General features: G+C 45.5%; 1 protein-coding gene across 1 annotated transcript; it reads left to right on the top strand.

The window, feature by feature from the left end:
* Window positions 1-1,441: 1,441 nt before the first annotated feature.
* On the top strand, window positions 1,442-9,403 carry LOC119463471 (achaete-scute homolog 2). Its single transcript, XM_037724310.2, has 2 exons — window positions 1,442-2,135; window positions 8,855-9,403. Exon 1 carries the CDS (start codon window positions 1,453-1,455, stop codon window positions 2,065-2,067), a length of 615 nt encoding a protein of 204 aa, XP_037580238.1. The 5' UTR covers window positions 1,442-1,452; the 3' UTR covers window positions 2,068-2,135; window positions 8,855-9,403.
* Window positions 9,404-18,158: the final 8,755 nt, after the last annotated feature.

An 18,158-nucleotide genomic window follows, 5' to 3' on the forward strand; every position in this document is an offset into this window, starting at 1 on the left:
GGGGGGGGGGGCATTCTGTAAGTGTCCACCTAGTGCACATGCCATTTCTTCTGCTGCTGAAGCGCTGATTGGCGGAGGGCTCCTGTCTCCTTCTGACGGACAGCCGAGCCCAGTCCACTCAGAACAATCTCCTCAGGCGCTATCTTGTGCCAGACTTGACCAAGTCACGTCGTGGCTTCAAGTGAAGGCGCATTTGTAAATGTGGAGGTTAGGCTGGAATAATGGCTTTTTCTATGTGCTATTCTCGTTGCCACCTTCCTCCTCGATTGCGAACGAGATCGATGCTGCACTTTCATAGCCCGTTGCTTGTTTATAGGGAGATTACCAAGTTTTAAGCATATTTCTAGCGCATGCTAAGGTAGCGTATATGTAGAACAGTGCGGCGACCGCGGCGTGCCTCTCTACGCTGACTAAATTGTGCGCATACGATGAGGATTGTGCTCGAGGTGAGCGACTGGAATGTGACACAGAACCAGAGTCACAGGGGAATGTATAGATAGCCAGGAGACGTACACGATGTAATGTAGGTCCGTTCAAACTTTGGGAGAATGCTTGCCTCCTTGCTCCTCGGTTGTTTCTTCACATTAGTGGCGGTTTGCACGAACGTTTCATAACAAAAATAATAAGGAATTAAAGAAAACGTTCTTAAATGTTCCCTAGACAACTAGTCCGCACTAGATCGTGTTCATAAATTCGTTATTATTTTCCTTATTAAATGTTCGTGCAAGGCGCCCCAGGGCTTTTTTTTTCTTTTTTTGTTATCAACTTCTTCACTTGTTGCCTGTTTTCCTTGTCAAATCTGGGCACCTGCCTGGCGGCATATACTCCTTGTGGGGCATTGACCATGAGTGTTCAGATACGCAGTTCAGATCCTCAGGTCTATACGCTCCTGGCAAAGAGAGCGCACCCGGGCGTCCTGCTGCCACCTATGGGTGCGTAACGCAGACTCCTGGCACGAGAACGATTGCCCACAAAAGCACCAAAAGCGCCGCCGGCTTCACGCAGCGCGCACGAAGGCGGTGGGACGGACCTCACGGAAAGGAGGCCCCCATTGTAGCGGGTCACGGGCGACTCCTCAGAAGTTCGCCGCCATTGGACGGAACCGAGCGGCGGCCCATTTCCTCTACGCGAGCGGAAAAGGTGGAGAGCGGCTGGAGGCGAGTGAGAGAGAAGGTCGCCATTGTATACCTCAACCCCCGCAGAGCGGTCGCGTGCGTAAGCGTGCGCCACAACAAGAACTCGGGAGCTCTAATGGCGACGAAAAGAAGAGCAAAGAAAGGTAGCAACAAGTAAAAAGATTAGACACCCAGCCGCCGCCAGCTCGTGACTCCCTCGCCCGCGTAACAACCACCACTCTCTCCCGGCCGTCCCCCGTGCGAGCTAGTTGTTGCGGGCCGCGTGGTCCGCTCTCGGTGCTCAGTACGCGCGCAACTGCCTTCGCGGAGAGGTGTCATGAAGCCCGACCGCATCGCGCTCTTTCAGCACACTCACCATCACCACCACGCCGTAGTTCATCACGCGGACAGTCACCTCCACTCGCACCAGTGCCCGCCGGCGAGCCCGAGGCCCACGGGCGTGACTTCTTGCGTCGTAGCCACCGCGGCTCCGTACACCGCGGCCGTGGCCCGCCGGAACGAACGCGAGCGAAACCGGGTGCGGCTGGTGAACAGTGGGTTCAACGCGCTCCGGCAGCACGTGCCCCAGACGGGCCAGAAGAAACTGAGCAAAGTGGAGACGCTCCGGTCGGCCGTCGAGTACATCCGGGAACTGCAGCAGCTGCTGGAACTGACGAGACGTCAATCGGGATCACTTACCGAAGACCAGTACAGTGCTCCGAAGGAAAATAGGGTTCCCGAGGGCGGATACCTGAGCTCTTCGCCACCCTTGACTACGGAGTCAGCTTCGTCTCCCGGCAGCAGCAGCAATGAGTGCGGGACGCCTGTTTCCCACCTTCAACGGGCGGGTAGTATCCAAGACCACTGTGTCTCACCCAAGACGGAATCCTGCAGCGTTGACGACGAGCAGGAAGTTCTGTGGGAACTCGCTTCCTGGTGGCCCGCGGCATAGCACGGCTATAGACCCTGGCTTACGGTTTTGTTGAACCCTCCCGCTGCCGCCGTGGACGACGGTTTTGCGTAAGTACGCTATTTCTCTGGTCTTGTGTGTAGTAACGCGGTTAGCCTATCTGGCGTCTTGCCTGCGAAAACATTTATTGTCACTGGCTTCAGCAGATTTCTTATATATGGACTCGCATTCGCAGAAAAGTGTCCCTTAAAATCAGGGGCGCTATTGCCCAATTGCCCAAGGTTGTTTCCCACTTGTGCATATAGGTCACTAAGAGCTGTTCCATATCGTAGAAGATAGGAAACAAGTATCTCCAGAATACTATGCTTTTTTTTATTTTTCAAACTTAATTGCATTGTACTAAAACTATCATCGGTTCCTCTTTGAAGACAGAAATGTAGGCACATTTGCGTGTCTTATACTTTCATTGGTTAAAAGGTTTTTCATCCGCCGTCGATGTCGACAAAATGTGGCACTAGGTTTCGGGGCAAGGGACAACAGTACTACACTACCTTTCAGACTTTGACGCAAAGTACTGGGCTTGCCGCTGCGTCGGAGGTGGTGCAGCAGTACCACAGTAAGACTTTGATGCAAGACGTGCCATTGCGTCGGGCGTAATTGGGGTCAACTTCCAACCATCATGCTCGTTCCGAACAAGATATCAAGCTGTACCCAGCAATGCAACCTCACAGGAAAAAAATACCTTTCATGGCATGCTTAATGTGAATTCCTTGAAGATGCCTGATATAGTGCCTGCTTCGAATCTCCCGCAGCCAAGCCCATTCTGCAGAAGAGAAAGATGTATCAGTAACGCAAAAGTTGATTGATACATTTTTAAAAAGCAGCAGGGGAATCTTTCCGATCGTCCTGTCACCTAGCACTCTGCAGTATTCTCTACTGTTCCCAAATGAGCTCGGGTAAAGTTTATCGACTACTCTCACACGCACCATCTCGTAGAACGTAATAAAAAGAAGAAATGGTGGGCGATTCTGTTTCTGGAATTCAGTTCAGCCAAGCACTTTCTTTTATGACTTTCCCCTGCAACCTTCTTTACTGTGGCTCTTGCCGTGATGTAGTCTTTAGGATTCTCTGCATACCCCGTCAGCTGAAGATAAAGGAATCGTGCAGCTAGCATTACTCCACATTTACTTGTAATGCGCGGCGTGTCTATGCTCATTAAATCACAGCTCACTGATGGCAAGCGTCTTTAGAGTTGCTTGAACCTCTTAATGTATTTGCCATGGTCGTGTGCCGCATTTATGGTTCGTGCACAGTTCCAGAAAGCAAGGTGTAGAACTGAAAGGGAAAGCCTGTCGCGTCTAATCAAAAACATTTGTTCAAGATGCAGCCGAACCATTCTGGTCACATAAGCGTCTGTCGCTCCTCGCGAGGAATTACAGCCTTCCATCGCGCCATTCAGTAGTCTGGGCGTGGTAAACTCGTGTTATGTTTCGGCGCTTTAGTCGACCCTACATTATTTCTGCAGTTTGTCGCAAGTTCGTGTAAGGGTCGCGGGATCCAATCCCGGACGCGGCGGCCGCATTTCGATGCAGGCGAAATCCAAAAAACGCCCCTGTGCTTGCGTTCTAGTGCACGTTAAAGAACCCCAGGTGGTCAAAATTATTACGGGGCCCTCAACTACACCATGCCTCATAATCAGAACTGGTTTTGGCACGTAAAACCCCAGAAAGAAGAAGAAGGTACTTCTGTAAGATTATGGTTCATAGTGAATGAAATATAGGGTATCGGTGTAACACTAATTACTCAAAATATATATTGTGCGTGACCTTTTCTTAAATATAGGAAGGATCATTTTGCAGGCTCAAATTACGAGCACAGAAATGCATATACAATCGTGACTACGTTATCTTAGGCGCAGCACTAGATTTGGTCGAATAGATAACTCACATGACTGAATAATCTGAATGAATGCGCTTTTAAGAGGAGCGCATCAAGCGTAAATCGTCTATATGAATCGTTCCTCACTGACATGGGCGGATATAGGCACGCATCCCCTGAGCTTTTTTATGAACACTTTACGAACTAAAGAGGGCAGCAAAATTTGTTGCGCTTCCCAGTTCAAAAATTTAAGATGTGTATGAATTAATGTGATTGCCACATATTTCTTTAATAAATACTTGCTTTACTCTCGTAGTGCACAGTTTGTTAATTGAGGCGACAACGCGATTTGGGGAGCTCATTGGTACATGACTTCGAAAGCAAACAGCGCTGAGAACGGGACTAATCAGAACGACAAAAGACGGAGCGCTGACTACCAACTGAAGGTTTATTTCGCGCAAGGTGACTTTCAAATCTTAGAAAAACTAAACGTATTGTGCCTTTTTGTGTAGTCGCATTCTTAGCACTGTTGGCTTTCGAAGTCCATTGATGGCCTTTAAAGGACCACGTCTTACACATAAACAGATGTTGCCAGTGTACATTCTCTTCTCTAACCAATCTTTGTGGTGATCACGACTCAATATTGCAATCAAAACTATCTGAAATCTGAGAAGTTACTAATGAAAAAAGGTTTTAACAACATTAAGGAAAAGGAAGAGGGTCGTAAGTAGCTGGTATTTTTAGTGGTCGGGGTTGGGCTATCGAGATATAAAAGCGGGGGGGGGGGGGGGCGGGGGGGGGAGACTATTTGAGGCCGTGTTGCCATTCGCTTCGTACTTTTACGAGGAAAGCTTATGCATTGCGAACTGCAATAATAATTACTCTGGAGGCCTATGAACACAGAAACGTTTTCTGACTTTTTATTAATGGGGTAAGTGACGGTAACGAATGGAGAATAAATTTTTTCCTCAAGAAGTGTCACTGTCAGGCAGGAACTAGAAAAATGTTTCTCTTATGTACTTTGCACACTGAAAATTACGAGCACTGTACAATCAACGAGGCAGCGTACTACCTAAGTACGTACGATGTAAGGTGAACAACTAACAAATAATTTACAACTTTCTCACGTGATTTCTTGTTTTGTGCGATGTTGCGGCCAGAATAGGCGACCGATAATGATGTACAGGCAATCATGAACGCTCCGTCAATTCCCCGATCAATATTGTGCTACTGAGGGCCATAGCTGCACTGCAAGGCCAAGTCACAGTATATGACTCTTGCGCGTTTGAAATGATGTTCATTGAACGTTTATTTACCGCGGCATTTTTCTTGATCAGCGCTACCCGTTTCGTATTAAAGAGGGCATAACGCGCACCCAGAAGTTGTTACGGCGATGTAGTTTCTCATAAAATCACTAGAGGGAACTATGGCGCTGAGATCATTGAACTATACTTGTGGGAACATGCACCTCTTCATGCTCTAGTCTTTGTGCTCATGGCTTCAGCTGTTCTTGCAGCGTTGTTTTTCGCGCTTCGTCCTCCTAACTTGTGAATAAATCATGGCTGTGTAAGTTAAAATGTCAGTGCAATATGTTTCTACACACATGCGTAATCGCTGCTACTGTTGCACCTTCTTGGACACAATCGCTCTGCAAGTCGGGAAGGCCCTCGACGCCACAAGGACGCTGTATTGTCAAATCCGTCATTCCTTTGCTGAGTGGACCGCCACAGTTGCATCTACTATAGACGCTAACGCCAGATTTACCTGTAGGCATTTCTGTAGGAAACATTGCTTTCAGCTAGTTAGTTGAGTAACGTAGATATATTGCGCTGCATAGATAGGAAAGCAAACAAAACTGCAAGTTAGGCATTGTGTTCGCCTGCTCTTGTTTGCCGTACAACGCACTATATTGTCACTTTGCAGGGGCGGCCAAGAATCAGACAGTACGCCTGATAATATTTGCATAAGTGCGCTGATGTTGCGCAATAAATAAACATGAAGCCCAATGGCCGAGTCACTTGTAGTACTTCTCACATCTACAGTTGCCTCATTGTCACTACACGGCACATTTTCGGGCAGTTCACAGAATCACTGGATTATTTTCATGCGGAGTAATTGGGGTACCGATGAGAGTGCCGTGAATAGCGCGCTCTAAATCAAGGGCATACACGGCAAATTTGTTTAATGTAATTTTTGCATGGAAGTGCACTGGGATGTATTTACAGTATGCTTGTAGCGGCTTAAAATCCCCAAAGATATATCAGACCACACACTCTGCACGCTGTGTCAGCCTAGCTCAATACCATCGTACGGAGACTAATATTTTAAAGTTACAATAATTCTAACAATGAAATAAAGAAAAAGGCCCAGCCAACCTTAGCTTTATTGTTTGCGTATTAATGAATCATGCTAATACTTATCATTTGAAGAGGAATAAATCTTTTTTTGCAACTACAACGCTCACGAGTAAGAACCCTATCTCATATACAACAATTTTGTCGGGACTGCTTCAACTCCATGACAGCCAGCTTCATCTCGTACACTTCCAATTAAAGCTCTATTATGCTGCGCTTATCACCTACATATGCAACTGTGGGCAGGTGTGACGAAGATTGTACTAATTTTGCTAATTGGAATCTGTTCGCAACTTTGTACAAAAGCTCCCAGCCTTTGTTCCCGCCATTAAAATGACATAAAACAGATGCACTAGACCAGTTTAGACTTGTCCGATATAAATTCGTTGTTCTATTTCCGTTTTTGGTGGTGACAAAAGCTTAAGGTGAGAAAATACACAACAATGCATAACGTTACATTCCCAACTCAGCATTTTCTGCTAATATCCATCAGAATATTACTTGTTTCTTCTTCATTCTCTGTAATTTGTGCTGCCGTATTCATCTCTCTCAAATTTACACCTACAAATTTCTGTTCCCTTGCTCTTCCTGCAATCATTAGGTTCTCCTGAATTTTATTTCGACAGAAAGACTGGCTGTTGAGATAGTCGCTCTACCATGTTGGCTATAAAATCTAGCGCAAAAAACAATTGGACACAGGGAACAGGCGACAACGAATGCTGCTACCACTTGTTTATTTCTATTAACACACCACCGATTTAAGAGCTACATCGAGCGCAAGCCTCACGCCACTTCTTCATATGAATGCACGAAGCCTTATCACCATGAACTATGATGCGTGTCAAATATCAGCATTCAAATACTGAATCTCCGCCTTGTTGCAAAGCAGTTGATGTCTTGCTTGTGCCAATAGTGGAATACGTGTTAATAAAGAACGCTTCCAAAGCCAATCGAGCAGTGTTACACGCAGACCTGCCTAGAATCTGCCGCTGGTAACTTATTATAAATAAATCCTGGTATCGCGAAACCACGCCTCAAAGCTTCACCATCCAGACTCCGTATTACGCGCGACAAATGCGCATACTTGTCGTCTTTCTTCCTAGTGGTCTAGAGCATGCTCCCTAAGGCGGTCGTTTAAACACCGTTATCTCTGGCCGATCTAAACCTTCCCACATGTTATGGGAATAGAATACAGAAGCCTCGTCGAGCCTTCATGAATGGGCACTTATGCCTCGTTTGGCAACCTCGCTTGCCATCATCGCGAATCCGAAGACAGAGCTTGCACAAATGTTAGGGGACAACTTGTGTCGCAATTTAAGTACTGTAGGTTAGCTCCAGTATAAGGTGCTTAATGACATCGTTTTGAACGGCATCAATAATCGGCCGTTACTCGTTGGAGAGTATGCGTGCCATATACGCCGTAAGCCGTTTGTATTTGCCTGCAATTTTTTTTTCTCGTGATCACTGTCCACTGTGAAGAATACGCCTAAGTCATGTGGTCTTTCACAGATTCGAGAGCCTGAATTCCAACCACGTACTTGTCTTCTTTTGAAACACGTTACTGAACAATAACTTATTCCTACGGTATTTTCCTCAAGCAAGCCGTCTTGAGTTTTTTGGCAACTGTATCAAGTTGCTTCCCCAGTTTTGCCGAACAAGAGATCGTTCGTCGGGTTGTTAGAAATGTCAAGTCGTTGAGATATATTGTTACGCTTGCACTGATTTACTTTTTCCTGGTGACCTGGCTGCTAAGGCATGGATCGGCACAAACCCGCCTTCCGCTTCCAAACTTTCTTTAATATTTTCGCACATTCTAAACACCTTCTTTTCTTCTTCTTTTCTTTCTGGGGTTTTACGTGCCAAAACCAGTTCTGATTATGAGGCACGCCGTAGTGGAGGGCTCCGGAATAATTTTGACCACCTGGGGTTCTTTAACGTGCACTACAACGCAAGCACACGGATTCTAAACACGAGAATATACAGCGTGTACACGGGGCATCTATCTTTTCTTCGGGACTACAAGAACGTATGTCGTTGGCTGAATAATGTTTTGCGCTGAATAACTAAGGTTAAGCTCCACAATTGTTTACCGGTTCCAATAATATAAAACGCTTTGCGGTGATTCGGGATACTATAGCCTGTCGACGCCGGAAACACGTATTGGTGGGAGATCATTCTGCTGTGTTCACTCTGACGAAGGTCGTACGTACCACGACCGAAACGTTCGGTTAGTGAACTGAAATTTCGTACATGTGTCATCTTTTTCTACTGGAAGTACACTACGCGGGATACTTCGAACTTCATTTTGATTCGCCCACCTGTCAAAACTATTGAAGTTAAATATTTGGTCCGTTTGCTTTGTAGCGTCGTTCAAGTTTATTTCTTGTGAAAAAACTTCTTTTCATACACACGTACATTCATACATACACACAAACAAACAAACAACATACATGTATGCATTCATACATATCCCTTATTCTGGCATTTTTCTCACGATGTTAGGATGTACATTTGAAGAAAAGTGTATAAACAGTGATGCATTTTCAGTGCCTTATATTCTACATGCTAACGAGGATTTACATTTTATTATTATGCAGATCCCTGCCAAGGAAGTCGACGCCCAGGATCAGACTGTGGAGAGAATGCTCGTCGCACCTACCACGAAGAAAACGGCCACGCCTGTCGCTGCTCGGCCAAGCTGCTTCTTGCTTCGAGGAATGCCTTAAGGTTGCGCCGCGATACCTTGCTCATGTGATCCACATTCTGCATGTCGAGTGGGAGACATGCTTTGCGGTGCCATTCCAATCTGCAGTATTATTGTACATGTCGCGTGTCGAAAATTCCATGAAACACAACATGGTTGTGATGCCTTCGCTTCCGCCAAACGTAGGTTTCCTATTGTTTCCAGGTTACAATGTCCTGTACATACAGTATGCTTGTGTGGTTTCGAAGTTAACGTGCCAAGGACCACTGTAAATAGACATTTTTTCATAAGTCCGAATATTTATACCTATACATTTTTATGCTGTTTTTTACTACCTCAGAGTGCCATAGCCTATACATTTGTTGATCCTCAGGAACAGAATCGCCAGAAAACACGCTTCAACTCATTGAAAATGACCTCATTGCGTTGTACGCATATATTGTTCTGTTCAAGGAAGACGTTGTTAAATAAAAGCTTTTCCTCTTTTTAATGTTTGTGTTTTCTGCCATTTTCATTATTCAAATAGCCTATATTTGACGCTTCGCATGATGTCAGGAACCGATGGAGTAACCTTAGCGGAAACGATGGAATAATGTGAAAATTTGCAAACGCGCATACTCAAGAACACTACTGCTTCAAGAACGACAACAGCTTCCTTATGCTGTTTGCATTTCTGTCGCTTTTACTGTTGACGCACATAACATGAATGTGAATAACAAACGAAGGAGTTATGCGCATGTTAGATTTCCTGAACGGGCTTCTGCAGTTGCAGTACAGCGGAAGTGTTCGTTCCTGGATGCCATGTAACCTGCAGAATTCGCAATAGGTAAATTATATCACAGAGACTGCAGATATAAAATAAATTTGGCGATCAAGCATTTAGCGTTTCTTAAAGGTGATGGGAGCTGTGGCGCCTTCTGTCAGGTGGAAATCGAAAAACTTTCATGCCTCTGCGCCTTCTCTTTAGACGTAGCAGCGCCAAAATAAACCACTGGTTCTAATAGTAACGGTGAAATAGTGCTTATTTTTTGTCCTCAACTTGAGCAGAGACAAAGCGATGGCTGATCATACAAATAATGTCTCGCTTCAAGTAACACGAGTGAATCAGTATCTAAGCGGGTCGCCTGCGAACTGCCATATTGTTAGGGTAAACAATAGGCGCCATCCCAGTAAGCTTACCGAGGCCCAACAATCTCAGCCGGTGTCGGTAACACCAGCGTAAAGACGGTGACGCTTTGCTATAAATGTAAAACAACATTTCGATCATAAGTAGCCTTATGCAGGCCATACACTCCCTTTGCTGTGGTTTTCAAAATGCGGTAGGCTCCATTCTTAGTCAAGGCCAAACAAAGGAGTATGTATAGCGCGAGCGCATTTCTGTCTTCGGCGATCACGGAAGCGTGCCCGTTTGTGGCAGAACTACTCCTGGAGCTCCGTCGTCAACCTCACCTGGAGAACCTCCAAAGTGTAAGCCACGCGGTCCTGTGCTCCCTTTGGCAGTGGATCATTCGTGTGCCAGTGTACAACCAATTACTTCCATTTAGGTAGTCGAGCCAAGTGTGACCACACTTGACAGTTGTGTAAGTTTGAAGACATCTAAGGATCAGGCAATGTAAAATCATGACCGTATAAAACCAACAGGCTATGACGCCAAGGAAACCATAAGAAGGATGTTCTACAGCCGTAAGACATGGCCCTGAGTGGCGCTGGCTAATACTCCTTGGGCTAGATCTAGCACACATAAATACCAAAGATACCGCAGCAAAACTGGTAGGGCAACGCACGCGCAATGCAAATGTTGTGGTTTCGTCTCCCACCGGCGACAAGTTATCTCATCGTCCACTTTCATTTCCCATTTTCTTCAATATTTCCATCACTTGCATTTTAACCACAGCTAATTATCCGTATGCTTTCCTTAGTGAAATAGCCTATTGGCTTTATGTGGTCGGGATTAACAAAAAGCGAGGGCCTCGGTTTGTCTTCTCCTCGTTCATACGCAGTGTAAAAGAATGACAATGTCCTAATTGAATAACGTATTTATTTCTAAAGGAGATCGCTGGCGCGTATCTGAGAATATTTTACTCCAAATGAGACTACTAGAAACAGTCCAAGACTTGCTGCGAACAATATTGCTCGAACTATCGTATCGATGCTTTGCATTATGATTGAAGCTCGAGACGGCGTATATATTTGTTACCTTGACTGCTGGCCAACTGACAACGTATTTTCTAACTAACGCATTGTTTTCTCATTGCGGAGCCCTTTCAGTGAATGTGCCAGTTGACATGAATTCTTCTGCTTGCTTTTCTGAACTCTTTTGGAAACGACGCTAGATTTGATTCTTCACTGGCTCAGCAGTTAACGTCAGCTCCACATCGCCCGCGTGCAGTTACGTTTCCTGCAGAAACTTCTGCAGTGGTATAAAACGCTTTCTACAGAAGTAGTAGTGAAATAGAGACCAATGCTTCCATGAGGTACCTGATAAAGTGTAGACATAATAAAGGTGCTTTCAAAAATAATCTGGGAAAAATATCAGGAATATAAATTATAACTATATCTGTCACTGTTGTGCAGCGAATAGTGCCAGAGCAGAAGGTGTTTTTTTTTTTCTTTTTTTTAGTATTATAAAGGGATGCTTGAAGACCTATGTTTAAACTATCAGGCTACAAAAATTGTTCGCGTGCAGATTATACGCTGTATATTGCACTGCGGATGTTGAGAAACGCCCGACACACTTCCAAGTAAGTGAGAGCAATAGTCACAGCGATGTACGAGCTGGTTAACGTCGATGCGCCCACGGCCAGAAATGGAAAGTGGCAGCTGTGCCGGAGGCACTAACAGTAACAAGGTACGGTGTCTCACAAGGGCGGTACAAAAGTATTTCATAGTGCACGTGGCTCGGAGCGCAGGAATAAGTAACGACCAGGTTGGAGACCTGTCACCCTGGGGAAACTGCAAAGAAGCGAGTGGCCAAGTCTGCAAAAAGAAAAATGCGATCTCCAGAACTACAGCACAGCAGTATGCTCGCCTTCAGTATAGACAAGCTTCATGGTTGTAAACAAGAAACGTATGACGTCGCTAGCGCAGGCGCATGAGCAGGATACAAAATAAAATGAATATCTGGCGATTTCTCGTCGAGCTCTTACTTAGATTTTCGGCCGCAGTAATCTTCAGCTTAGCTTACTTTTCTACCTGCTCGACAATAAAGGACTCGTGGCAAAAAAATATTGGGATCCAACGCACACACTGGAATATATGGGAAGCGAAGTTTTCAGGAAGCGGATAATCAGGTGCTCTAAATTCGCCCATTACTGCGTCATTTGCGTAAAGGAAACTGGCACGTGTGCATGTGTTCTCGCGTGCCTGTGCTATACGAAATGTGGTGCACGTGGTGATGATCTCCTCGGGCTAGTTGGTCTTGCCACGATAGAAGTATCCCTGCTATTTCGGCGTAATGGTTAAGCATCGGGCTGCTGTGGTGTGGGACGGAGGTTCCATAGTGCCACCGGGCACGTCATTGAACTTAATTTTTTTTACAGCGAAGCTGTTCAGGCTGAGGTTCCCCAGGATTGTGTCCACGTGTAGAAAAAAACCTATCATCAGCATTAAAAAAATAAATTTGTGGAGCTTTTTTTCGAAATGAGTCAAATCCATCTAAACAGAATTTGAGAAAACGGCGAAAATTTGCTAGGCATACTAAATACAACGCTGTCAAAGCTATTTTACGATATGTTTTACATGTCGGCTAGGGGAAATTTACGGCCAGAATCAATTAAAAAATGTGCAGCCGATTTAACCATTATTACCATGATAACTTTGGATTTAGCTCATATTGAATTGAGACATTGAATTAAATGCGGTATTCTTGAAAAAACTTTATTGAAATTGACTTTCAAGAGTGGTACGATGGAGTTTTGACAGAAAAGTCATTAAATATAGGCAACAGTGCTTCAAGAGCGCTATAACTATACAGGAAGAGTAGGCGAGTCTTCTTCGCAGCACAAGCAGCTGTCTTCAAATTCTTCTGAATGATCATTATTTTCTTGGGCACGCCTGAGGACATTCACGAAATAAGCAAGCTCTTCATTCTCTTGCCATGAATTGCCGAAATGCTTCAAAAGAAGGCTTGTCACATCTCTCAGTTTCATTTCGTTGACATGGTGGGTGTAAAGTGCGCATTGTGCGGTTGCTTGTGCAAGGAACTTTCCCCTCTTTAGGACTGGCACAAAGTTTGATACAGAAACCTTGCAGTGGGGTTCCGCTCTAACTTTAGGACTTCTACAAGCTGCATTTCTTTGAATGTAGAAGACCTTGGTTTCTGTTATTTTGAACTGCAAGCTGGACGTCGACTTCATCACTGCGGTACAGTATAGGCTTTTCAGTCATACACGTCCCAATGCTTTCCAAGCTCTAACACAGTTCCGTGATTCGAAAAAAATCATTTGGTAGCTCTGCGGATTCAGGATTTCTTCGTGTTTTCTCACATTCTTTTCAATCAGGCCAAATAGCCTGTCTGGGGGTAAAAAGCTGTGCCCTGTGACAGGAAACACAAGAGAAACTACTGATATCTCTGATGGAGCCTCATTCTGAAGCCACCAAAGAAGCACGCAAAGCACAGTACTGTTCTTATTCTATCCAGCACAGCCATCCGCTACTAACCGCACCTCCCTTATTCCTTCAAATTTTGCGCTTCGAAGTGTATTATGCACGGCACTCGCAACTTGGTTGCTTCCTTTGGAGCTTTCATCTTCGCTCTATGTGTACGAATGCACGGCTTCTTTAGGCATTGATCCATCCACCTGGTGTTCCACCACGCAGAGGTGGTATTGATACAGCTGGCGGCTGTAGTAGGCTTCCTGGTCCGGAACTTTGGGGAGGACTTGATTTTATTGGCAATCAAATGAGAAAGTTTTCAAGCCTTCCCTCTTCTCACGTAGCAATGAGTAAAAAGCCTTATGCTTCAACATGTGCACACGTTGCTCGGTAACGATACGCTGTTTCTGCGAAGCATCTTGACAAGTTTTCATTTCATACGCATTTTTCAGACATACAGAGCAAACGTCTGTTCTTGGTGTTCTGAACGAAAGATTGAACTTCGTTCGAAAAATGTGGTGAAAGAAGCCATACTTAACCCGCGCATCATCGGGTGCTTGTTGGTTATAAATCTTCCACAAATTTCGGATGCTCTTCAACTCAACTGGAAGGTATAACTTTTTTGTCTTCTTCCGAATGTAATGGGACTCTCTTACGCGAAGTCGCTGAATAAACCCCACAACAGCTGATCGCTTTCTATAGTAGCGCTTGAGCTTCTGATCACCGCTCCGCCTGTCGGGCTTCAATTCGCCCTTTTCATGCTTATGCTTAATATAGCGAGCAACTGTGCTGTGGCTCACATCAAGCACCGCGCAAGACATATCGCGGCAAACACGAATCTCTCTCCCGTTTTCAAGGCGTACCTTGTACACAGCAGCAAGGATTCGACGAGGATCCGCTTCCTTTCCTCTCCTGCGTTTTACTGCTGATGATGTACAGTACATCAAAACGAACGCCTTTTGTTCCACCCTGCACAATTCATTGAACTTTTCCTTGAAAGACTTCACAGATGCCTCTGTCACAAGCGCGCACCGGAGAGTTTTTTTTTTGCGTGTTTACATTCCGGCAGCGGCACATTCTTGCTTCGCCGGCGTCGACATTGCTTCTGTTCACGTTGTCGACGACGTCTGGGGACAGATCTCTCGCCGACCTCTTCACTTGCATCAGAATCCATGATAATCCAGCTCCGAAAAGTAGAAAAAACATGCAAAAACACCATAAAACGGGCAGAGCAGTCAGGTGGGAAATCGCACGGAGGCTGCCATGTTTGCGGAATCACGTGATCGCTGAAGTGCTCTGCTATTGGCATACTGGATTTGACTCATTTCGATCCGTACAGCACATGGATTTGGCTCAATTTCGTTTTGAAACGAGATCTGTGAGCACACGTAGCTGTTGGTACTTGACTCACTTCGTTCCGATAACTCTTTTAGAGGAAAGTTGAGAGAATGTACTTGCCAATGGAGCAATATTTGAGCTAGTTTCGGTTTCTGGATTTAGCTCATTTCGAAAAAAAAAACTCCTTATTTCATTTAGCTCCTTGTGCATGGCGGTTTCCCTCCAGTTGTGCCTTATAGCACAGGCGTCAAAACGGATAATGGGTGGCCTATTGTTATACCCCTCGCCACCGCCGATGCCTCTTTCACAAGTGCCACGATACTCGCCGGCGGCACGTCCCACCAATCGTTGTGCTCCTTTGTCTCCTGACGTAGAGATCGCGGTAGCGCTGTTAGCACTTGCCCTTTGGACTCGCCATGGGATGATCGCTCGTTTAACCACATCTTCCAGGATCCTGCCATCAGGATACTGGCGATGCCGTGCAGTGTGCCGCTGCTATAAATGCTGTGGCTCATACGCTAGTCTATGACGATGGGGCAGACTTGGCGCCGCAAACGCACTAGCTGGCCATCGCACCGGGCGAAAACCAGATGCCCGTGTCCTTGCACTTGGACGAACATGGCGAAAACGGTCAATAATGGGAATAATAAAAGTACATAACTTCGCTATAACAATATTCACTACAGAAGACCCACCATAGTCACAGGTTCTCTGGCTTCCATATTCAAAGTAGTGGAAGGGCTCTGAATTTTTAAGTCTGAGCTATTTAGCAAGACAGCTGCAGCATCCAGCAGCCATGGTTACGAAAGTATGGGAGGATTTCCAAAAAAAAGATTCTCTTAATTAGAATCACAAGTGCCTGCCAGAACCAACCGGCTCGTCGTAGTGCCTCGAGTGGCCTGTCGCGCGTTAATGTTGCGTGGTTTGCGCGGGCTTCTTTCACGCTCAGAAAACACTTTTACGCTTGCGCGACTGAAAGCTGCATCGGTAGTTTTTCATGTTGGTCTACAATTTTCTCATTGACACTTTTCATCTAAGTACAGTTTTTGAGAAGTCAGTTAAGTAATTGAGTCTAATTACGTAATTAGGCGGAATGGCAAAAAATAAGGTATCTCCAAGCGACGGGTAACATTACCTTGTTTCTGTCCAGCTACGTGACATCTGCATATTTTAAATCGAGTAAGCTGTATATCCGGGACGCAGCCGCATTGGGATACGTGAAATGTCTTGTGCGTTGCTGTTGAAGGTGTCTGTGCACTAGGGTACAGAAATAACGTAACCAAATACATACCTTACATTTATTCACACATTAGAATGTTTGCATGCTTATCTTATGTTACAGCTAGCCTAGTGTAACCAGCCAATTCAAATGTCGCCTGCGCTTGTGCTCCCTGTGGAGACAGACACGTTCGTCCGTGGTCAAAGGGGTTGGTGGAGGATTGACCATCCCTCTGTCTTGCTGTCCGAGTTTTCTCATGCCATTTCTGGACCCTACGTGTCGAATGCAAGGACTCCATGGCCAAGAAGGTGTCAAATTCTTGCAACAAATTGCACACTTGCAGTCCGCACAACTTCTGTTCAGGACATATTTGGGTTTAGTGGTTTATACCTCCTGTGGCTGAGGGAGCTCTCTAAACGTGAACACACCGTCGGATTAGCAAACGTATTGCCGAGCCGTATACTTCTCTGAACGCCGAGCGAGAGGCTAAGTTTAGCTTCGACTGCGTCATGCGGGGGCACAATAACGGCGCCATCTGTGTATGCGACTCATGCACCAACGACTAATGGCTTTTCTTCTCCACTCAATGACACCGAATTAAAACGCGTACGTTGTGCGGTTACAAGATATAAGCAATAATGGTATTACTTGATTTCCTTACACCCGGCTTTAGCAATGGAAACCGCTTTGCAGCTGACCTAACTAAAAAACGTTTCACGTCTAAAGGCAGGCCAACAAAAATGAGGTGGTGGTCTTCACTTCGGGAGTGCTGTCGAGAGCGCTGTCATCGCACTACTCGAGTTCAGAGTAGATGGAACGTTATTTTTTCGTTTCTTTCTTCTTCCTACATATAAAAAAATAGCAGATAATTTCCCGTGCACTTTCATGGCCAGATATTCTGGCTGCTGCACGTTGTTTCTATTAAGCGCAAAACAGAGTGTGACAAAGGCGAGAAAGGCAACTCGATAAACTGTGCATTTAACGTTATTAGTTTATGAAAAGTGACAGCGAATAACACTTTACAAATCCGTGAAAAGTGGGCCGATCCTGGCGATAGTGCAGAAAGGGTCCAAGCTCAATTGCACCTACATCTGTCATGTCGGCCGATCCTGGTGATTGCGCAGAAAGGGTCCAAGCTCAATGGCATGTACCCCTGGGGGCTAGGGGCCCTGTAACGTGCCCTTGAACTACCCTTGTCACATGTGGGACTCAAATAGACAAAATCATCAGCCCTTCCCCCTGTCGAGAAAATGGGGGTAAGCGAAGCTTGTCGCCCGATTCTAGCATGACGATTCTAGCGTGAGGCTTCCGAAGCCCAGGAGAAACGTCAGCGAAGAGCCGCAGGCCCCGAGTTGTGGTCGCGTGTTGTTGAGGCCAAACATCAGCGAAGAGCCGCTGACCCGGAGTTTAAGGGAAACGAAGCGGAACGTCTGCGACAGCGTCGTTTTGCCGCAAGCTTCGCTTACCACCATTTTTTCGACAGGGGCAGAACTCTGAATTCATTGTTGAGCATGACAGATACTATGAAGCCGACGCGTGTTAAATTATGAGGTGACTAATAACGAAGCAATACTTTTAAGGAACTTGCATGCTGTATTAGTACTGCACCACAGCGCTTGGAAACTGACGATACCGTCGTGTACATGGGTTCTCCGGCAGGTATGGTTTTGTTTTCACATGTTTTCTTGGTACCACTTTGTGGCCAAAAGAGAGAACTATAGAACATGAAGACAAATTTGGGCGAGTTTGTGAGAATTCATACTTGACTTAAACGCAAAAAAACGAGAACACAACAAGGAAGGCTAGACAGCACAAGTGCTCGCGCTGTCTGGTGTTCCTTCTTGTGTTGTCGTTTTTTACGCTTTAAGTCAAGTATAAAACATGATCACATGATCAGCAGTATTTTTGAGAACCAGAGAGCGTCTATACAGGAAGACATTTAGCATAAAATGTGCTTTCACAGAAGAATGCAAAGACTAGAAAATGAATTGGAACTGCCTAATGCGCCACAGCGTGAAGATTCACTATATTGTAGCAAAAACTAATT

Source organism: Dermacentor silvarum, chromosome 9 (genome assembly GCF_013339745.2).
Source record: "Dermacentor silvarum isolate Dsil-2018 chromosome 9, BIME_Dsil_1.4, whole genome shotgun sequence".
NCBI lineage: Eukaryota > Metazoa > Arthropoda > Arachnida > Ixodida > Ixodidae > Dermacentor > Dermacentor silvarum.